General features: G+C 41.7%; 1 protein-coding gene across 1 annotated transcript in view; it reads right to left on the reverse strand.

Annotated features, from left to right (window-relative positions):
• GPC3 (glypican 3) overlaps window positions 1-24,553 on the reverse strand; it is a 444,101-nt gene that overhangs the window by 59,133 nt on the left and 360,415 nt on the right. The window contains exon 7 of the mRNA XM_079911642.1: window positions 6,232-6,391. Within this exon, the coding sequence (XP_079767768.1) occupies window positions 6,232-6,391 (160 nt within the window). The remainder of the gene's footprint in view (window positions 1-6,231; window positions 6,392-24,553) is intronic.

The following is a 24,553-nucleotide window of genomic DNA, read 5'->3' on the forward strand; positions in this document are numbered from 1 at the left end:
TTCGGTCTTCTATAGTCTGTTTCCGCTTTCCTCAGCCAAAGAAATAGGCTTTCGCAGTATCCATTCTTTGGCCCAGCTTGAGACAAGAATATCTTTGTTTTCTGACTCGTTGCCATAAAGACGTTAGGCTCGCCAGCATGCTCTGGCTGTACCCACAGCATAACACAGGCTGGAGCAGGAACAGGTCCAGGGAGGACAGGGGTGCGGGAGTGGTAACACAGATGTCTCTGACATAGGTATTTCTTGCTGGGAGTTGTTCTGTGAGTGTATATTTCAAAATGTGTTTCCAACAGTAGGCATGCAGGTGTGCACGCCTACAAGAGTGTGCGCACGTGTGCATGTGTGTGCATGGGCGTGTGTGTGTGTTTCTGTGTGGGTGAGACTTGGCAGAGAGGCGGCACATGCTTCAGATGCTTAATCATCGTGTCTTGGCCAGGGACACATGGCCAGAGCTTGCAAAGCTTCTCAGGGATCAGCCCCAGCCAAAGCACTGGGAGTAGCCAGCTTCCCCAACGGCTTACAATAAGAGCTTTGACAAGGCCAAAAGCTGGGACAATGCTCATGGCAACCGGGCAACAAAACAGTCAGCTTATCACACCAGGTCCATCACGGATGATCTATCTTTGGAAGGGAGTCCGAACATGTGTGTCAAGTGTAAGCGTTTTATAACTCATGGGCTAAATTCAGTCTTTGCAGAAAATACATGCCGAACTAAGGTTGCTGAAAAAGCCAAAGAGCTTCCAGAGACTTTGGAATAGTAACAACAGTTTTATGGTTGTTATAAATATTTGTAGAGCTGCACAGGTTACAAAAGCACTTTCACACTCATTATCGCATTTGACTTTCACAAAAACTCACTGAGGTAGGCAAGGATGACTATTCCCATTTTACAGTTGGAGAAACTGAGGCTCAGGGCAGCTATGTAACTTGCTCAAGGTCCTATTGTTAGCAAATACGCTAGGACTAGAACCCAAGTGTACTAATCTATCACAGGGATGACTAGAACCCAAGGGACCTAATCTATCACAGGGATGACTAGAACCCAAGGGACCTAATCTATCACAGGGATGACGAGTCTTGGGCCTACTTTATACTTCCTAGAATACGTAGCCCACCGTGGGGGCAGGTTAGTGGCTTCTTCGATGCTTCAAGGATTAAGCCTAAAGGTCAAAAGAGCTCAGTTAGAAGGTGGTAACGACTATAAACAAATCACCTAGGGATCTTGTTAACATGACCTTAGGATTCAGTAGGTCTTGATGTGGGGCCTGAGATCTGCATTTCTAACAAGCTGCTGCTCTACGGACCCCATTTGGAATGGCAAGGGGTGAGGGGATGTTGCTGAATGTTGGTTACCTGGTTTTAGTTGCTTTTTATGAGTCTTAAACAAAAAACCAAGGCGATTAATTCTAATCTGTATCTGCCGGCTCTTGGAGCGCCCATAGGTCGGCAGGAACAGCAACAGACCAGTTGCTTTAATAGTAGACAGCATTTTTTCAGTGCTCACTAGGTGCCGGGCACCGTTCCAATGGCTTTGCATGGATTATTTTATTTAATGGCCACAACCCTATGAAACAGGCTGAGAGAAAGGAAATAACCCACCAAAAGGGAAGCATATTAGCCTCGTTCTGAGAAGTGAAAGGAATAGGTCAAGCTGTAACTGTGGGTAAGAAGACATCGTCTCATGGTCATCTCAGCAGCAATTAAATTCAACAATCAGAAAGAAGGGTCAGACTCTAAGCATAGAAATAAGAATTATAGAAAAAGAGAGTACTTGGGGAACTTCAGGATGAAGAGTTTTAAAAGTGAATATAGCCCAGAAGGCCTGGAAACTACTTAGAACTTCTTATGAGCATCCTGGCATACAAGTGTGCTGAGGGCCCTTGGTAAGAAGCCTGGCTTCTTTGACTGCAAAAGTCAAAGGAGCCAGAGTAGGGAAATGAGATCTTTTTTCACGTGTAAATAGCTCAGGAGAAGAAAACAGGGAACCTGCAAGGTCAGAAGAAGGTGTCCCCAAAAGACTCCAATAAGCACCTTGCCAGGGACTAAAGCCAAATAAATGAACATTATCACAGACTGCTGGCACGAGAACGGCCGGCGAGAGATGTCTGGGCATCCTCTTCATTTTACAAATGGAGAAACTGACTTCTAAAGAGAGGAAGGGGCTTGCCCCGGGATACACGGGACTTAGAAGCAAAGCCAAGAATAGAACCTCGGTGACCTGCGCTTCATCCAGTGCAACAAAAGATGGGAAGCAGTGAGCCGGGGAAGCCAGCCAGTAGGACCTGGCTGGGTAGAGTGCAAAAGAACTGCTGAGGGACAAAAGGGAGATAGAAGAGAGCCGGAACATACTCTGAGCCTTGTTTTTTATTTTCAAGTTGTCTTTCGGAGGAAGGCATTTGGATGTTCTAAATGAGATGGTGGAACACGCACACAGTGTTCCAAGTCTAGTGGACTAAGTGGATGTTGATGAATCACCAGGACCAGGTGGCATCTACCCAGATTTTGGGTAAAACTGTGTAACAGCTGACCGAAGTGTATAGCTTGTTATTCCAAATAACTATTGTGCCACGAGCCTGGCAGATTGCCAATGAGTCTCCTCTCCATGAGAAGCATTTCAAAGGGGACCCAAGGAACTCCAGGCTGGTAGGATCACTGAACATGTTAGGCAAGTGTAACCTATTGGGAGTAAGGCATCATTTTTCCCGTAAATTAAATTAACCACCATTTGTGTAGCGTTTTACAGTTTACAAAGCACTTAGGGTAATCACGCCTAACTAATTGACTAGAATTGAGAGGATAAATGTGCATTTGGACAAAGGGAAACCAGTGGATGTAATCTATTCAGATTTTGAAAAGGCCCTTGACAAGGTCCCAGACCAAACACTGTTTTAAAAAGTTAAGTCACCATGGAACTGTGGAATCGTGTTTTGAAATGGATAGGGAAGTGGCTTATAGGCAGGAAAGCAAGAGAAGGGCTAAGCAGGGACTTTTGGAGAAAGTGGTATGTACTAGGGATCAGCGTGGAGACCAGTTACGAGTTTGCTAAATCATCTGGGCAACCTTTAGATGACCAAAAGCTTTTGGGGGCAGCAAAACAGATTTGTCCAAAGAGTGGCCTCTGAAATCTGAATCCTAACTCTCGACCTTAGCCACTGCATGACCTTAAGCAAATTACTCTACCTCTTCCAGCATCAGTTTTCTCATCTGTAAAGTGGGAACAATAATAGTGATGTTGTGAAAATGACATGAGGCAGTGCCTGGAAAGTCCCGGCACAGGGCTTGCAGCATGGTAAGTGTCCAATAAACATAAGCTTCTATTATTTTTACTTATTATGCTTATTCAACATTCTTTTTATAGGATGCCAGGCTCCGAGTGATCATGTTATGCCCTAGGAATGGAACTTGGGAGCCACTGCAGACTAGTTCTTGAAAGCACTGGTAGAATTTGTTTTAGTAATTCAGAGGACAGAGATAACTGTAGACTGAGATGGTTGTGAAAGACTTCATTGAAGGAAACTAATAATTATGGAGCACCTAGTATGTTCCAGATAATGGGCTAGATGCCTTACAAACTTTCCCCCTCGATTTGATCCTGAAATAGTCCTATGAAGTTGGGGTAATGATCCCCACTATGATGGATGAGGGAATGCAGACTTAGATAAGAGGCTAAGAACCGACCCAGGTCCTGCTAGCTCATAAGGAATAGAGTCAGAATTCAAATACAGATTTACTCTACCCCTAAACCTATTTTTTTTTCACTTCATCATACTTGAAATGTACTTTTAGGGATGGGTGTAATTTAAGAAAAAATAAAAGAGGGGTATCTATATAGAAATAAATGTGGGCAACGCTATGAAGACAGATAAAAACAGTATGTCTACTCTTTTTTTTGCAGTACACGGGCCTCTCACTGTTGTGGCCTCTCCCGTTGCGGAGCACAGGCTCCGGACGCGCAGGCTCAGCGGCCATGGCTCACGGGCCCAGCCGCTCCACGGCACGTGGGATCCTCCCGGACCGGGGCATGAACCCGTGTCCCCTGCATCAGCAGGCGGACTCTCAACCACTGCGCCACCAGGGAAGCCCAGTATGTCTACTCTTGCTCATGGGGCGTGAGTATGGTTGTTCTTGCCAAAGTGCAGGGTTCCTGTGGGGCTTCTGATGGGAAATGAAGCCGAAAGGATACTTTAGGCTAGACCAGAAGGCCCTCAGAACTCTGCTAAGGAGTCTGAGCATTATCCTCCAGGCAGTGGGGACAGGATGAAGGTAGCTGAGCTCGGGAGTGGTCGGAGATGCTTTAGAAAGATTAACCTGGCAGCTGTACAAGGTAAATTTGGTGGAATCTTCTGCCTGGGTCTCTGATTCTTTGTTCTCTAGTCTTCTAGCCTAAGGCTCTCAATACTCCTGTCTTAGCCTAGAAGACTGGAGACCACTTAAGATGTGACTGAAATAGCATATGCAGGCGGGTGAAAGGGGGATAGAAAGGAAACAGTGAGATAAGCAGAAAAAAAATTACAGATCATGTACAGTGATTTGGTGCCCAACTATATATGAAGGGCAAGGGAGAAGAGTCAAAGACAACTTCAGTTTGAAGCCTCAGCGACTGGGAGAATGGTAGTGGCATTAGAAAAATAAGGATATTAAGGGAGGAGCCAGTTTGGATGGTCTGTTGATACGTTTGATTTCTGACACATAGAGCTGGGGGTAATGGTGGGAAAGCCAGAAGAAATGACTAGTGAGCAGCTGGAGATGTGGGATGGGAGCTCAGGACAGCAGTTAAGATTGGAGGTAATGATTTTATGAATTATCCCCATGGTGGTATAATAGTTAAAGAATGCTCACTGCAGCATTATCCACAACAGCCAAGAGGTAGAAACAACCTAAATGTCCACTGACGGCTAAATGGATAAAGAAATCGTGGTGCATACGTGTAGTGGAATATTACTCAGCATTAAGAAAGAAGGAAATCCTGTAGTCATATGCTACACGGATGAACCTTGAGGACATTACGCTAAGTGAAATAAGCCAGTCTCAGAAGGCCTCCATGATTCCACTTAGATGAAGCAGCCAAACTCATAGATGCAGAAAGCAAAATGATGGTGCCAGGGTTTGAGGGAGGGGGAAAGGGGAGTTAGTGTTTAATGGGGACAGAATTTCAGTCATACAAAATGGAAAAGTTCTGGAGATCTGCCGTACAATCTGCATATTATTAACAATACTGTACACTTAAAAGTTTGTTAAGAGGGCAGATTTCATGCTAGATTTTTGTTTGCCAGAATGGAGGGAAAAAAAAAAAGAACTTACAGAAATCATAAAAACAATTGAAACTGCCAAAATGGATAAGATCTGTGTTTTCTCTGGAAAAGAGAGAAAAGATAGAGGCTTAAGGAGAGACCCAGTTTCAGGTAGGATTAGAAAGAACTAGTGAAGGAAAGAGGCTGAAAAAGAAAGAGGAGCCTGCAGGGTCTCAGAGGTCATGGGCAACAGGATTTCAAGGAGAAGGCTGTGCACTGCAGAAGGGAGAGCATGACATTGGAAGTCTTAAGACCCAAGTTAGATTTCCAGCTCTGCCATTTAGATGAATCTCATTTCTTCTCTGAGCCCCAGTCTTCTTATCTGTAAAATGGAAACACGAACACCTATCTATACAAAAGTATTTTGTAAATTGGGCTAATCGATACAAATGTGACTTGTGAGGGAATATTTTTTTGTGTGGTTGTTTTGCCTTCTTGACAGCATCAGCTATTTTTCTTCTATTTGTTTTCACCTAGCCGTGCAGTTATGTGTCACAGCCTATCAGTGTTAGACTACTTGTGGGAAAAAAACCAAATATGACATTCTAAAAAGAGAGGGTCAGCTAATGTCTTTTCCTTTGAAAGTTACCCCATCATTAGTTTTCACCAGACTCTCAAGATTGCATTTCTTTTTTCATCTCTTTTTATAACTGAGAAGAACCAAGGAAATCTCCAGTAGGAAACAGAGCCAACTGATTTAGGGCAGTTCATTTTAGACAATGAGAAACAGGAAGTTACCCTCTACCCAGGTCCAGATATTTAAAAGAAAAGAAAGGATACCTGAAAACTTCATTTTCTAGAGTGTAGTCTTTCCTTGAAGAACCGATGGCATTGTGTGTTGCAGAGATTTTAGGGGAGTTATAGAGAGCAGATTCAATTGGTATTTAATTCCGAAGCATCACCATTTTAGCTCAGATTTGAGCCAGCACTAGTCAGTTACCTGCAAGGAAGCGGAGCTGGTTCTTCACTTTCATCATTCCATCACCAGAGCCTCCGATACACTCATCTTCATCATCGCCGCAGTCTCCACTTTCAAGCCCTTCCTCATCAAGGTTTTTATCCAAAACTCTACCCTTGGGCACAGACATGGTCCTCAGGAGCTGAAAGAAAACAAGCAGGATTGTAGCAGCTCTTCATATTTCTCAGGCAGGGCTAAAACAGTGTGTTATTAACAGGAGGCATTAAAAAATGTTGAGAGTTACACAGAGGTTTTAAAAATCATTTTCAAACTTAAATAGACGTACACTGCTTATACTCTCTAGAGTTGCATACTTCTGGACCCTTCCATAGCATTTGATATGATTCTCCACCCTTCCACTCTACTTCCACCATCCAGTAGCCAGAGTGTATACTGTATCAGAACGTTCCCACGTCTTAAGTTCCTGAAAGCCTCCATGGGAGGAGAATTTACTGATGAGGAACTTAAGACGTGATAGGCAAGGCATATTTATAGGCTGAGAGAACACCACGTTCAGAGAAGATGTTTATGGAAGCCCTCTCTAACTATATTTACATTCACTAAATTAAAGCAACAAGCGCATCCCACCAAATGAAGAGAACAGCAGTGACATTTTATACATATTTAAACGAATACTTATAATTCATTGCCTCGTATTATGCCCTGACCACTAGAAAAACTTTAAAAATATCTCCCTCTTCCACAATTTCAATAAGATGCTTTGAAATTCATTTTGCTTCATTGTAGATCATATGCCTAATAAGAGGCATGTCTGTTTTGCCCTTCCGTTTCTGGATTTTCAGTCACACAATCAATACCTTTCTAATTTTATGGTGACTCCCGCCTCCCAAATGTCTCTCCATTGACTCAGAAGCCCAGCTCACAGCATGAGAGGTCTCTGAGAGCAATTTTACTTTTCCTCTCTCTCCAAGGCTGTAACCCAACATCCTCTATTCCTCCTCTAGCTCCTGCCCCATCAACCATTTTTAGTTCTAAATCTCAGTCCCACCTTCCGTTTTTAAATAATGGACAACAAAATATGTTGCATATGCAGAAAGTGAGATTTCTGCGATTGCAGAAGAGGTATCTGGAAGAAAAAAATGCTGCGTACATAACACAGGCACATCTTGGTTTCTGTGGCTTCCACTGTCTGTGTTCACTGTCACTGCAAAATATACTCCTATGTTCTCCACCTGTGATTTAGCCATTACACCATGATCTACTTGCAACAAGCTACGCATCACAGAGGAAGATGACTGCAGGTTGGTTTCTCTTTTTAAGCAAAGAAAGAAAAGTCCACAACAAAAAGTTGGTTCTTTACTGGCCAACGACCTCTAATGTTGTCTGAGAAGTGAAGCCACCTCCCATCTCCCACTCCAGCAGCACCTCCACCCTGCTGCTCTAAGGCATGTGCTTTGCTACCCCACCTCCCAACCCCACACATCTAAACGTATAATACACACATACACAGTAGGATAAGATACACCAGGAGTTCTCTAACTTTTAGAATTTAGGACCCCTTTATACTCTTAGTGGGAATCCCAGCGAACTTCTGATTATATATAGTTATATCTATCCACATTACCATCTTATAAATTATAACTGAGAAATTAAAAAAAATATGTAATAACTAATTTAAACGTAACACTAATAAACCCATGATATGTTAACATAAATAGCATTTTTGGAGTTGAGGAAGACGGCGGAAGAGTACGACACGGAGATCACCTTCCTCCCCACAGATACATCAGAAATACATCTACACGTGGAACAACTCCTACAGAACACCTACTGAACGCTAGCAGAAGACCTCAGTCCTCCCAAAAGGCAAGAAAGTCCCCACGTACCTGGGTAGGGCAAAAGAAAAAAGAATAAACAGAGACAAAAGAATAGGGACGGGACCTGCACTAGTGGGAGGGAGCTGTGAAGGAGGAAAGGTTTCCACACACTAGGAAGGTCCTTCACGGGTAGAGACTGCAGGTGGCGGAAGGGGAAAGCTTCGGAGCCACAGAGGAGAGCACAGCAACAGGGGTGTGGAGGGCAAAGCGGAGAGATTCCCACACAGAGGATCAGGGCCGACCGGCACTCACCAGCCCGAGAGGCTTGTCTGCTCCTCAGCCGGGACGGGCGGGGCTGGGAGCTGAGGCTCGGGCTTAAGTCGGAGCCCAGGGAGAGGACTGGGGTTGGCGGCGTGAACACTGCCTGCAGGGGGTTAGTGGACCATGGCTAGCCGGGAAGCAGTCCGGGAAAAAGTCTGGAGCTGCCGAAGAGGCAAGAGACTTTTTCTTGCCTCTTTGTTTCCTGGTGCGCGAGGAGAGGGGATTAACAGCGCTGCTTAAAGGAGCTCCAGAGACGGGCGCGAGCCGCGTCTAAAAGCGCGGACCCCAGAGACGGGCATGAGACGCTAAGGCTGCTGCTGTCGCCACCAAGAAGCCTGTGTGCGAGCACAGGTCACTATCCACACCTCCCCTCCCGGGAGCCTGTGCAGCCCGCCACTGCCAGGGTCCCGGGATCCAGGGACAACTTCCCTGGGAGAACGCACGGCGCGCCTCAGGCTGGTGCAACATCACGCTGGCCTCTGCCGCCGCAGGCTCGTCCCGCACTCTGTACCCCTTCCTCTCCCCGGCCTGAGTGAGCCAGAGCCCCCGAATCAGCGGCTCCTTTAACCTCATCCTGTCTGAGCGAAGAACAGACGCCCTCCGGGGACCTACACGCAGAGGCGGGGCCAAATCCAAAGCTGAACCCCGGGAGCTGTGCAAACAAAGAAGAGAAAGGGAAATCTCTCCCAGCAGCCTCAGGAGCAGCGGATTAAAGCTCCACAATGAACTTGATGCACCCTGCATCTGTGGAACACATGAATAGACAACCAATCATCCCAAATTGAGGAGGTGGACATTGAGAGCAAGATTTATTATTTTCCCCCCTTTTCCTCTGTTTGTGTGTATGTGTATGCTTCTGTGTGAGATCTTGTCTGTATAGCTTTGCTGTCACCATTTGTCCTAGCATTCTGTCTGTCCGCTGTTTCATTTTTTCGTTTTTAAGAAACTTTTTTCTTAATAATTATTTTTTATTTTAATAACTTTATTTTATCTTACTTTTATTTTATTTTATTCTCTTGCTTTCTTTGACTTTTTCTCCCTTTTATTCTAAGCCATGTGGATGAAGGGCTCTTGGTGCTGTAGCCAGGAGTCAGGGCTGTGCTTCTGAGGTGGGAGAGCCAAATTCAGCACACTGGTCCACAAGCGACCTCCCTGATCCACGTAATATCAAACGGCAAAAATCTCCCAGAGATCTCCATCTTAACACCAGCACTCAATGACCAGCAAGCTACAGTGCTGGACACGCTATGCCAAACAACTAGCAAGACAGGAACACAACCCCACCCATTAGCAGAGAGGCTGCCTAAAATCATAATAAGGCCAAGGACACCCCAAAACACACCACCAGACATGGACCTACACACCAGAACACAGGCACTAATCCCCTCCACCAGGAAGCATACACAACCCACTAAACCAACCTTAGCCACTGGGGGCAGACACCAAAAACAAAGGGAGCTACGAACCTGCAGTCTGTGAAAAGCAGACCCGCAAACACAGTTAAGTTTAGCAAAATGAAAACACAGAGAAACACACAGCAGATGAAGGAGCAAGGTAAAAACCCACCAGACCAAACAAATGAAGAGGAAATAGGCAGTCTACCTGAAAAAGAATTCAGAATAATGATAGTAAAGATGATCCGAAATCTTGGAAATAAAATAGAGAAAGTGCAAGAAACATTTAACAAGGACCTAGAAGAACTCAAGAGGAAACAAGCAATGATGAACAACACAATAAATGAAATTAAAAATACTCTAGAAGGGATCAATAGCAGAATAACTGAGACAGAAGGACGGATAAGTGACCTGTAAGATAAAATAGTGGAAATAACTAAGGCAGAGCAGAATAAAGAAAAAAGAATGAAAAGATCCGAGGACAGTCTCAGAGACCTCTGGGACTACAGTAAATGCACCAACATTTGAATTATAGGGGTCCCAGAAGAAGAAGAGAAAAAGAGAGGGACTTAGAAAATATTTGAAGAGATTATAGTTGAAAACTTCCCTAATATGGGAAAGGAAATTGTTAATCAAGTCCAGGATGAACGGAGAGTACCATACAGGATAAACCCAAGGAGAAACACGCCAAGACACATATTAATCAAACTGTCAAAAATTAAATACAAAGAAAACATATTAAAAGCAGCAAGGGAAAAACAGCAAATAACACACAAGGGAATCCCCATAAGGTTAACAGCTAATCTTTCAGCAGAAGCTCTGCAAGCCAGAAGGGAGTGGCAGGACATATTGAAAGTGTTGAAGGAGAAAAACCTACAACCAAGATTACTCTACCCAGCAAGGATCTCATTCAGATTTCATGGAAAATTTAAAACCTTTACAGACAAGCAAAAGCTGAGAGAGTTCAGCACCACCAAACCAGCTTTACAACAAATGCTAAAGGAACTTCTCTAGGCAAGAAACACAAGAGAAGGAAGGGACCTACAATAACAAACCCAAAACAATTAAGAAAATGGGAATAGGAACATACATATCGATAATTACCTTAAATATAAATGGATTAAATGCTCCCACCAAAAGACACAGACTGGCTGAATGGATAAAAAAACAAGACCCGTATATATGCTGTCTACAAGAGACCCACTTCAGACCTAGGGACACATACAGACTGAAAGTGAGGGGATGGAAAAAGATATTCCATGCAATGGAAATCAAGAGAAAGCTGGAGTAGCAATTCTCATATCAGACAAAATAGACTTTAAAATAAAGACTAGTACAAGAGACAAAGAAGGAGACTACATAATGATCAAGGGATTGATCCAAGAAGAAGATATAAAAATTGTAAATATTTATGCACCCAACATAGGAGCAGCTCAATACATAAGGCAAACACTAACAGCCATAAAAGGGGAAATCGACAACAACACAGTCATAGTAGGGGACTTTAATACCCCACTTTCACCAAAAGACAGATCACCCAAAATGAAAATAAATAAGGAAACACAAGCTTTAAATGATACATTAAACAAGATGGACTTAATTGATATTTACAGGACATTCCATCCAAAAACAACAGAATACACATTTTTCTCAAGTGCTCATGGAACATTCTCCAGGATAGATCATATCTTGGGTCAAAAATCAAGCCTTGGTAAATTTAAGAAAACTGAAATTGTATCAAGTATCTTTTCCGACCACAACGCTATGAGACTAGATATCAATTACAGGAAAAGATCTGTAAAAAATACAAACACGTGGAGGCTAAACAATACACTACTTAATAACGAAGTGATCACTGAAGAAATCAAAGAGAATATCAAAAAATACCAAGAAACAAATGACAATGGAGGCACGATGACCCAAAACCTATGGGATGCAGCAAAAGCAGTTCTAAGAGGGAAGTTTATAGCAATACAACCCTACCTTAAGAAACAGGAAACATCTCACATAAACAACCTAACCTTACACCTATAGCAATTACAGAAAGAAGAACAAAAAACCCCCAAAGTTAGCAGAAGGAAAGAAATCATAAAGATCAGATCAGAAAGAAATGAAAAAGAAACGAAGGAAACGATAGCAAAGATCAATAAAACTAAAAGCTGGTTCTCTGAGAAGATAAACAAAATTGATAAACCATTAGCGAGACTCATCAGGAAAAAAGGGAGAAGATTCAAATCAATAGAATTAGAAATGAAAAAGGAGAAGTAACAACTGACACTGCAGAAATACGAAGGATTATGAGAGATTACTACAAGCAATTCTATGCCAATAAAATGGACAACCTGGAAGAAATGGACAAATTCTTAGAAATGCACAACCTGCCAAGACTGAATCAGGAAGAAATAGAAAATCTGAACAGACCAATCACAAGCACTGAAATTGAAACTGTGATTAAAAATCTTCCAACAAACAAAAGCCCAGGGCCAGATGGCTTCACAGGCCAATTCATCAAACATTTAGAGAAGAGCTAACACCTATCTTTCTCAAACTCTTCCAAAATATAGCAGAGGGAGGAACACTCCCAAACTCATTCTCTGAGGCCACAATCACCCTGATACCAGAACCAGACAAAGATGTCACAAAGAAAGAAAACTACAGGCCAATATCACTGATGAACATAGATGCAAAAATCCTCAACAAAATACTAGCAAACAGAGTCCTACAGCACATTAAAAGGATCATACACCATGATCAAGTGGGGTTTATCCCAGGAATGCAAGGATTCTTCAGTATATGCAAATCAATCAACATGATACACCATATTAAAAAATTGAAGGAGAAAAACTATAGGATCATCTCAATAGATGCAGAGAAACCTTTTGACAAAATTCAACACCCATTTATGATAAAAACCCTGCAGAAAGTAGGCATAGAGGGAACTTTCCTCAACATAATAAAGGCCATATATGACAAACCCACAGCCAACATCATCCTCAATGGTGAAAAACTGAAACCATTTCCACTAAGATCAGGAACAAGACAAGGTTGCCCACTCTCATCACTATTATTCAACATAGTTTTGGCAGTTTTAGCCACAGCAATCAGAGAAGGCAAATAAAAGGAATCCAAATCGGAAAAGAAGAAGTAAAGCTGTCACTGTTTGCAGATGACATGATAGTCTACATAGAGAATCCTAAAGATTCCACCAGAAAACTACTAGAGCTAATCAATGCATTTGCCAAATAGCAGGATTCAAAATTAATGCACAGAAATCTCTGGCATTCCTATACACTAATGATGAAACATCTGAAAGCGAAATCAAGAAAACACTCCCATTTACCACTGCAACAAAAAGAATAAAATATCTAGGAATAAACCTCCCTAAGGAGATAAAAGACCTGTATACAGAAAATTATAAGACACTGATGAAAGAAATTAAAGATTATACAAATAAATGGAGAGATATACCATGTTCTTGGATTGGAAGAATCAACATTGTGAAAATGACTCTACTGCCCAAAGCAATCTACAGATTCAGTGCAATCCCTATCAAAGTACCACTGGCATTTTTCACAGAACTAGAACAAAAAATTTCACAATTTGTATGGAAACAAAAAGACCCCGAATAGCCAAAGCAATCTTGGGAACGAAAAATGGAGCTGGAGGAATCAGGCTCCCTGACTTCAGACTATACTACAAACCTACAGTAATCAAGACAGTATGGTACTGGCACAAAAACAGAAATATAGATCAATGGAACAGGATAGAAAGCCCAGAGATAAACCCACACACATATGGTCACCTTATCTTTGATAGAGGCAAGAATATACGTGGAGAAAAGACAGCCTCTTCGATAAGTGGTGCTGGGAAAACTGGAGAGTTACATGTAAAAGTATGAGATTAGAGCACTCTCTAACATCATACACAAAAATAAGCTCAAAATGGATTAAAGACCTACATGTAAGGCCAGAAACTATCAAACTCTTAGAGGAAAACATAGGCAGAACACTCTATGACATAAATCACAGCAAGATCCTTTTTGACCCACCTCCTAGAGAAATGGAAATAAAAAGAAAAATAAACAAATGGGACCTAATGAAACTTCAAAGCTTTTGCACAGCAAAGGAAACCATAGACAAGACCAAAAGAAAACCCTCAGAATGGGAGAAAATATTTGCAAATGAAGCAACTGACAAAGGATTAATCTCCAAAATTTACAAGCAGCTCATGCAGCTCAATAACAAAAAAACAAACAACCCAATCCAAAAATCGGCAGAAGACCTAAATAGACACTTCTCCAAATAAGATATACAGATTGCCAACAAACACATGAAAGAATGCTCAATATAATTAGTCATTAGAGAAATGCAAATCAAAACTACAATGAGATATCATCTCACACTGCTCAGAATGGCCATCATCAAAAATCTACAAGGAATAAATGCTGAAGAGGGTGTGGAGAAAAGGCAACACTCTTGCACTGTTGGTGGGAATGTAAATTGATACAGCCACTATGGAGAACAGTATGGAGGTTCCTTAAAAAACTACATATAGAACTACCATATGACCCAGCAATCCCACTACTGGGCATATACCCTGAGAAAACCATAATTCAAAAAGAGTCATGGACCAATATGTTCATTGCAGCTGTATTTACAATAGCCAGGACATGGAGGCAACCTAAGTGTCCATCAACAGATGAATGGATAAAGAAGATGTGGCACATATATAGAATGGAATATTACTCAGCCATAAAAAGTAACAAAATTGAGTTATTTGTAGTGAGGTGGTTGGACCTAGAGTCTGTCATACAGAGTGAAGTAAGTCAGAAAGAGAAAGACAAATACCGTATGCTAACACATATATATGGAATCTAAGGAAAAAAAAAAAGGTCATGAAGAACCTAGGGGTAAGACGGGAATAAAGACAGAGACCTACTAGAGAATGGACTTGAGGATATGGGGAGGGGGAAGGGTAAGCTGTGACAAAGAGAGAGTGACATGGACGTATATACACTACCAAACGTAAAACCGATAGCTAGTGGGAAGCAGCCGCATAGCACAGGGAGATCAGCTGGGTGGTTTGTGACCATCTAGAGGGGTGGGATAGGGAGGATGGGTGGGAGGGAGAGGGAAGAGAAAAGAGATATGGGAGCATATGTATATGTATATCTGATTCACTTTGTTATAAAGCAGAAACTAACACACCATTGGATAGCAATTATACTCCAATATAGGTGTTAAAAAATAGCATTTTTAATGAAAAATAAACATATTTTCCCCTGACATAAAACGATTAGAAGAAGGGTGGCATTGTTTTACATTTTTGCACATATCTTTAATATCTAGTTTCATATGACAGCTGGACTGTCATATCTGCTTCTCCCTTCAATCTGTTGTTATATGTTGTTTTGGTTGAAACATCTGCAGAAAATCCAGCCTCTCAGAGGCATGTAACGGGAAAAGAGAGAAGTACTTAATAGCCTTTTCAGATAATTGTGGATATTTTTCACTGATACTACATAAAAATTCAACAAGGAGGAAAGGTTACTTGCAATGTTGAATACGAAACCATATAAATAAGCTTTTCATGTTCTGCTACATTAAAATCCATTGGTATGTTTCGAAGTTTGTATGGGCCTTTTACCCATTTTGTCTCATCATGCATGGATCATCCGGAAAATATTGGTTTACTGAGTTCTGCAGGTCTTCCAAATGTTGAAATCTTTCATTATATGATGTCAAAAAATCACATTGATTGGGCTTCCCTGGTGGCGCGGTTGTTGAGAGTCCGCCTGCCGATGCAGGGGACACAGGTTCGTGCCCCGGTCTGGGAAGATCCCGCATACCGCGGAGCGGCTGGGCCCGTGAGCCATGGCCGCTGAGCCTGCGCGTCCGGAGCCTGTGCTCCGCAACAGGAGAGGCCGTACAACAGTGAGAGGCCCGCGTACCGCAAAAAAAAAAAAAAAAAAAAATCACATTGATTAACATCACCTGCAATCTCATTTAAAAAAGTCTTTTAAATATTGGGAAGCTCTCAAGGTCATGGTGGCAGATACAAGTTTCCGAAAATTTTAATTTTCTCTTGAAAGTTCAAATGGTATCCTTGGCAACAAATACTGCCAGTTTTTCCTTTAACTGTCAGGCTCTCTTTGTTCCTTTCGAAGAAAATGGCTAGCAAATACTGAAGTCTGTATAACCATCGTTTCTCAGTCATTACAGAGGCTAGTTTAGCTCATAGCTTAAATAATCTCGCGAGTGCGTTTCCTTGAGACACATATCAACAGTCTGCAGCAGAAGTACCTTAAACATACGTCAAATGTCATAACACAGAATATTCTTTAGACGTATACTCAGGCGTTAAGGTTTAATACATTAATCAGTTTTACTGCTTCAGCAATGATATTCTTAAGTGAAATGCCTTTTATTTTCCTGCAGGTGGATGCCAGTGAAGAGTACAATGATGACGAGCACGCTTTGGTGCCACTGCCTTGATTCATACTGTGGTGCCAACAGGTGTACTCACTATTGCTTCTGCAGCATCAGTGCAGATATCAGCACGGTAGAAAAGGCAAGTAACAGTAATGTGGTGCAAGTAATTTTGACCTTGCGGATCCCTGGGTTTCACAGACTACCAGGGTTCATAAACTATTCTTTGAGTACTACTAACCTAGACTATAATGTCATTTCAGTTTGACCAAAATACCCCAACTTCTTCTATTACCATTATTTCGTATGGGAAAATTGCTTTTGACATACACATTTGAAGGTCAGTTTTGAAAAATGCATCCTTCGTGTATGTCATGGATTACCTGAATTAGAACTGTTCACATAAGGGGAATCTGCGGTTAGATACAGCTTTGTGAACTTTCTCTTTCTCAAGCATGTCTCACATCTGCGCCTTTCATTAATCCCTTCAGCAAACATTAATTGAGCACCTAATGTGAGTTGTTTTCATTTCTATTGAAAGCACTCCATCCTTTCAAGCCAAGTTCAAATGTCACTTCCTTAATAAAGCCTTCCTGGCCACCACAGATAGTTATTATAATTCTCCCTTTCCCTCTTCCAGCACTGCTCCCTTTATCTGTACCTCCTAAAGAGCACTTTACGTATGCAACCTGGTATTATTTATTTGTACACGTGGCTTCCCTCCACCACCAGACTGTGAGCTGCCCAGGGGCTGTGCCTTATTTACCTTTGAACCCCACAGCATTTAAGGCAGTGTCTGGCACACAGTAGGCACTCAATAAATGTGCTATTGAACTGAAGCCAGATGAAGTGGCATGGCATCTTTAATTCTTTAAAAGCTACTTCCACAACCTCATGAAAAAGGAGAAAGCCAAAGCACACATGAATTATAGAAAAACTTGTGAATGAATAACTAAACCCTTTTGGACGACCCTGGCTAAGATCTGTAGCTAATCTTTGAGAGGCCGTTTTCCAACCTCGTGTACAATGCCCCCAGTATTCTCCGGTATTTCAGTTTTTTTAAAGTGCAATTTAAAAAAAACTTTCAAACTTTGCCAGTGAAATTACTTCTTTAGTTCTCAAATGACTCCCATTTTGGAGACAACTTCAGCATTGAAGAAGGATTACAGCATACTTTCAAACCATATTACACAGACCTCTGCTGAAGAGCCTACCCCTCACGCATGAACAAAACAAATCCAAACCTAGAAAGCTATTGTTAATGCAAAAGTCTCAAAGAGTCCGAAGCTCCAGAGTGTTGAAAGAAGGGTAACGTGTCAGAGATGAGGAATTACCAGCAAGGACCGTGTATTTAGCATAGCCTGGAATTTGGCACAGAAATCAAATAAGCTAATTACAATTCAGAATATTGACCGTTTTGTTCCCTCTCTCACTCTTTACAATGTCTTCCAGACTGAACGCTCACTTTATAAAAGAAAAGTTATGAGGGATTTGCACACAAATCAGTTAACTTTAGGTGCCTGATACTTCTGATGAACTGTTTGCCATTTTCAAAGGACGGTATCCTATTAGCTTTTTAAAAGCCAGGGCTCGGAATAATGATTATCAATGTAAACTATCTTATTAAAACACCGATGATTTTACTCCACGACCCCCAGAACCATTCCCTAAACCTGACATTTCTACCGTGCACTGTTTGGCCCTCCTTAGCAGGAAGTACACGAGGCCTTCCCACTGCCCAGCTTTTTCCACAGTTTCTACCCTCCTTGCGACTCTGACTCACATAAAACTATCATGGTTGCTTAAATATACAATCAATTTTTATTTTATAATCGATATTTTCATTATGTAAGTATTAATGTAATACAGAAAGAGGAAAGGAAAGAGAAATAAGGGGAAAAAAACCCCAATTCCCAAACTTTAAGAACCAATGTTTGTGTTCTCTGGGGTGGCGTTGTTTTTAATGTCTATATTTCTACACGGTTGAACTTGCATTTTAGAATCAGACTGACTTGGGTTAGAATTCTGGTTTTTCCCCTTATTAACTTCTTTCTTTCCACTTACTAACTTTGCTGCTTAATCTCCCTAAATCTCAATGTCCTCATCTGTAAAATGAGGAAAATAATGCCTGCCTCATAGAATGGTTGTTATGAATGTGATAAATGAAATGCTTTAAATGCGTTTAAAACACCTACACAGCGCCCCTCAGGGATCTACCCAAATTTACTTAACCATTTTCCTAATGTTGAAAATATTACATTGCTTCTAGTTCTTTTTGCTCTTATAAATAAAGACAGATCAATCATCGGGAGCATTCCATAACTCCTGCCATAGTTTTCCTTAGTTTCCCGTCAGTAGGATTACTGGGTCAAATGGTATGTACATTTTTATACACCATGGGAGTGAGTCTTCAATTTCCATAAGAATCACCTAGGATGTTCGTTAAAAACTCAGGCTCCCAGGCCCCACCCACAGAGCTTCTAACTTAGCAGGTCTGGGGTAGAGCACAGATCTGCACTGTTAACTATATCTACCCCTGCCCCTGCCCCAACCTTTCTGTGAGTGAACCACAGACCACACTTTAAGAAACGCTGCTCCAGTGTCACTCCACTTCCCAGAAATCTGGTGAAACCATCTTTGGACAAGAGTCACCTCAGCCCCACGTGCGTTTGAATTCTTAATGCATGTTCTTCAGACCATTTTATAAAAAAGTAAATGCAATCAGATGATTTCCTTTTCACTTAGGTATGGACATCGTGACCCTTTGTCTTTGTAGTTAATGAAAATACCCTTGTGTAAAGTGAGTGACTTTGTTTGATTAGAAAGGGAAATATTTAAAGCTAGCCCTGGAACAGGTACTCAGGGTTGTGTGATAAAAGGAAACAAAAAGCCCGGAATAATTACTTAAGAAAATTAAAACCACAGCATAAGAGGAAAAAAGGCTTTCTAGAATACAGCAATTTCATGTTCTTAAAACCATAACCAAGATAACAAAAGAGTACTGCAGCATGGGACGATGTGATTTGGCCAAAGCTCTTTTCATGCTTGCTTGACAGCAGAACAAAGATCAAACGACATACTTGTTGTTCTTAGGGGGATCAAATATGCTGAAATTAGACAGCGAGAGCAGCAACTCTTGATCTGTCTGTATGGTATAAGTAATGTGCCTCTTGGAATTACCTTGATTGCAAAGATATGAACCTTATCAGCCACACACTGTGCTAGGACTTAACATATGTTCTCTCATGTAATCCTTGAGTCTGCACCGTCAATTTGTGTAATAGGGAAGATTGTCATCCCCATTTCCCACGTCAAGGGAGGCTCAGAGAGGGGATAAGAATTGACCAAGTTACTCAGTAAGTGATAGTGACCTCATTAAAAATATAGTCTTCTGCTTCCAAGTCCACAGGTCTTCAAAAAAAGAAAAAGCTCTCTTAGGTAAAGACATCAACTAATGGGGACTTCGTTCACATCTTCTGCCATCCTGACTTCTTTACCTAAGATAATTTCCAGTTCAATCTCATTTTCTCAGATGCTATCCATGAACTATACTTTGATGGGAAGCCTTTTGTTATTGGGCCGGAGAGCTGGGAGGGGGAGACAATGACATCGGATGCCTCCTGCTTGTTCTTCTCAGCCTCGCCATCTACTTAAATAACCAAACCATCTCATCACAAACAGGTTTGTTTTGAAAAGCTTCAGACAGCTGGTTAGAATAGAATGAAAAATTCCATTGCTGCTGTTCCATGGTTAAGAGTTTTCTTGACTTTAAGCTCTTCAGCATTTTAAAAATAAAGGACAAGTAACAAGAGTAGATACTACAAATATGGGGCTTGGTACATATTTTGAGGATTTAGCTGGTTTTGTCTCTTTTGGCTACTCACATACCTCTCTCTAGGCATTTTAAAAAGTATCTGGAATCCAGGTTTCATTTTAAAGCTATTAAGCTGGGCTTACAAAACTGATTCTGAACTATTTGGATGCCTAGCTTTATCCAACCTGCAAGGAATGCTTTGGGGGTTCGGCTTTCCATGTCCACAGCAATGTAAATACATGCTTTACTGTTTGTATTTGAGTAGCATAAGCTAATGTGAAACAAATGTGTGACGCCAATGAATCCCAGCTTTGGGGGAATGCCATTATTATTTATACGCTGTGCACATCCACAAGACCTAGGGCACGTGACCTCTGCTTTGCATGCACACTTTCTTTGAACGAATGCACCAAACCACAGCCACAACTAATTGGAAACAATTGCGACTCCACACATTTGAGGAGAAGCCAGAACCAAAGCCAAACACTGAGGCTATATATGCACTTCACACACTGCAGAGGCAATAAAGTATAACCCTTAAGAGTGTGAGCTTTGGAATCTGACCCGCACGGGTATGAATCTCTACTCAGCCTACTTACTGGCTGTGTTACTTTTGGCAAGTCACTTAACCTCTCTGAGCTTCAGTTTCCTCGCCTGTAAAATAGAGGTTAATGCTATTCATTAACTTTGCAGGGTTGTTGAAGAATTAAATTCAACAGCACCTTTCACCTTTCACAGTCCCATGTATCCTTCTTTCATAGAACTTTCCACAGTTTGTAATTATATATTCCCCTGTTGCACCCCGACTAGACTAAAAGAAGAAATAATGGTCTGTTTCAATGTGCTGCACGGTGTTTGGTACAAAGTAAATGTTCAATAAATATTCATTAAATGGATGAATGAACAGATAAATAGAATGCAGATAAAGTGCTTAGCACATTGCTTGGCAAGGTAATTAGTTCTCGAACATGTTAACCCTGTTGCTAAGGATAATGATGATGATCTTGAAGATGAAGAAAGGGAGGAAGAGGAGAGGGAAGAGCAGTAGCAGCCACTGAGGCAGACACGAAGAGCTTAGTACACATGCCCCGTGAAGCACAACAAGTAACACCCCCTGGCCAAACACTGAGGCACCAGAAAAAAAAGGGTGGGTGGAATTTTTGTAAGAGTCTGGGGAAACCCTGCTGGATGCTCCCAGTCAGATAAGGGTCTGTGCACTAAGGATGCGCGCAGAGATGTGTAGTAATAAAGAGCAATGGGACCCGGCAGAGGCTGTGCTTCCATGTGGTGTCACTAAGAAGGCCACCCACACCCAGATACACTTTTGCCTGGGCATTGCTTCCATGTCTGCCTCTTATCCACAGCACACACTTTCTCTACCACTTCTAGCTTCCCCGATTCTTACTTTACGTTTGTTAATGTAGCCTGGAAACTTGTGAGAATAAGTCCTCCCAACTCAATAAATACCTGGATAGTAAAACAAACCAGGATGTGAAAGAAGCAAACTCGGGATGAAATTAAAACTATTTTGGTGGGGCTCGCTCCCAGTGGCAGAAATGGTTCTCTGCAGTTAGGAATCTGTCCACTGCCTTAAAATAAAAATATTTACAATACTATTACCAATAGCTTAGAACTGTATAGAGCTTTACGCTTTTCCAAGAGGAGGCAAAGCACGGTGGTTAAAAGCTCACACTCTCTAGAGACAGAAAACTTGTGTTCAAAGCTAGACTTTATCGTTTACTAGCTTTGTTATTATAAACAAGTTATTCTTTAACCTCTCTGATCCTTGTATTTCTTATCTATAAAACGTGTATAATAATACCTATACCTATCTCCCACATTGCATTATCATGGGGATTAAATGAGGTAAACCATGTAAAGGATTAAGCTTAGTATCTGGCACACAGTAAGTACTTACACAATGTTATATTAATATTATATATTAAAAATATGTTTATAAGACCTGAATCTCTGAAGAGGATGAATTCTGAATTTTTGGTTCCAGTTAACATTCAATTATGGCCTGGGTAGGGCTCATTCTGTGGAACACCGTAGGCTCTCAATAAATCTTAGTTATTGTGTCATTACTATCAGTATTTCATTATTTTTATAATTAAAAGTAGGCCCATATCTGTTTTCTCAGTTGATCCATCCCGGACCCCTGTGAGGCAGCAAGGCAAGTATTATTAGCTTCATTTTACAACTAAGGAAATTGGAGCTGAGAGAGATGTGAGGCAACGTGCCCACTTTTATCTTGAAAAAGTTCAAGGGTAGTTACTGTAAAGTGGTTAGGATTTGGAATGGGGCCAGGGAGGAGGGCTTGTGTAATCCAGCATTAAATTGGAAAGGGCATGGCCCTGGGACTAGCACAGGGCCTGACACAGAGCAGGTGCTTAGGAAATGCTTGGTAACCGAAAGAATAAATGAACCAATGGGCTAACAAAATAAATAAGCAATTTATTGACTGACTTTCTTTTTTTTTTTTTTTTTTTTGTGGGCCTCTCACTGTTGTGGCCTCTCCCGTTGCGGAGCACAGGCTCTGGACGTGCAAGCTCAGCGGCCATGGCTCACGGGCCCAGCCGCTCTGCAGCATGAGGGATCTTCCCGGACCAGGACACGAACCCGCGTCCCCTGCATCGGCAGGCGGACTCTCAACCACTGTGCCATCAGGGAAGCCCTACTGACCGACTTTTGATTCTCTCAATCTCTCTCTCTTCAACCCTGGTCTGATATGCCATTGCTATTGCTCTGGTATGGAAATAGCTGATTCCTGCCAGGCAGCCCTGGATACACTGAGGCTGGACACATGTACAGATAGACTGAGTGACTGACTGCCAGTGGGTCCCATATTCCCCTCCAGCTGAGGGAGCCCCCTCCTCTGATAAAGCAGGGCCAAGTGAAAGAGGAAGGCAGGAAATTGATCTTTTTAAGCAAATGAACCAACTAATTCAAAGGGATGTGGCCAACCAAAGCACTAAGTGGCTGAACGTGGTTCCTGAGGCCACCTGGTGAGCCCCTTCCAATCCCCAGATGAGTACTCTGTTTGCTAGATCAGTTGGCCTACTGTGTATTAGTTCTGTGCTCTGTAATGACCTCCTTTAGAGTCTTTAGCATTACTATAATACATCTCATTTTAAGGGTCCAAAAGCCCCACAAAACACAGAAGCTGGCTAGATAAGGCTGATTGGCCAGGTGTGGCAGCCAGATGCAAATACAGCAGGGTAACCTTGCAGGCCACCAAGTCCAATTTCCCTCTGAAGGCATCTGACCCTGGCTACCACCATGGCTGAAGGTTAGTGACTTTTTGTCCCTATGTCAGTTTTAAACTGTGAAAAGCCTCAAGAATGAAATATACCTTTTTTCTGGAAGGAAAACTTACTTCGAAGACATCTGCGAAACCCCGCAGCACCACTTGGTTTCCAAAGGATCGCCGTAATTAGATGAGGGCCACTGACAGAGGATAAGGGTCCCAGGGTGAGAGTATACCAAGATATCACGTTTCCTCAGGGAACTGAGGTTTCACAGACATGATTTGTGCATTTACTATTGTCTTAGTGTATAAATCTGATTCATTCCAAATAGACTTTTTGTGGTTATACTTTTGGGAAATGAGAATTCTTGCCTCTAAAAATAACCTCTGTGTATGAACCACAGCAGCTATGTCATCAAGCACAGGGCCTTAAGAGTCAACCGAATGCGTCTGGCCCACCAAGGATTAGTGAGATGCCTCTCGTTTCCCTGTCAAAGCTTCCTGCCTTTAAAGGCTAGGTCTAGATCAGGATTTATAAATAGGTTTTCAGCGAAAACCGTTTTCCTTCTCTGGTGTACTATATGAAAAATATGAAGTTAAAATACCTTTCAGATAATTAAGGCTGCACTGTATTATTCTGAAGTGTAATAAACGGCCTGGTGCATCTGGTACAAATAAATTAGCTGGGAGTTGATGAAAAACCAGATTCTGAGTTTCTAGTTATTATTTCCTTGGAGGTCAGAGAGCTTCAAACATTCCCTTTCCAAGTTTTAGGCTATAGATTCCTAAGGGGGAAGGAGGCTCCCACAGGAAACATGAGTAAAATTATCTTAGTATTCATATCTAATCACATATTTTTAAAGGTTGAAATAGAAGAAGCAAAAGAATGGTGCTCTTCATCAATGTTCATAGCAGCACTATTCACAATAGCCAAGACATGGAAGCAATCTAAATGTCCATTGACAGATGAATGGATAAAGAAGACATGGTGTATATATAGTGGAATATTACTCAGCCATAAAAAAGAATGAAATAATGCCATTTGTAGCAACATGGATGGATCCAGATATTATCATATTAAGTGAAGTAAGCCAAAGACAAATATCCTATGATATCACTTATATGTGGAATCTAAAATATGATACAAATGAACTTATTTATAAAACAGAAATAGACTCACAAACATAGAAAACAAACTTATGGCTATCAAAGTGGAAAGGGGAGGGGGAGGGATAGATTAGGAGTATGGGAATAACAGATACACACTGCTATATATAAAACAGATAAACAAAGACCTACTGTAGAGCACAAAGAACTAT

This window comes from Stenella coeruleoalba (genome assembly GCF_951394435.1).
Source record: "Stenella coeruleoalba genome assembly, chromosome: X".
NCBI lineage: Eukaryota > Metazoa > Chordata > Mammalia > Artiodactyla > Delphinidae > Stenella > Stenella coeruleoalba.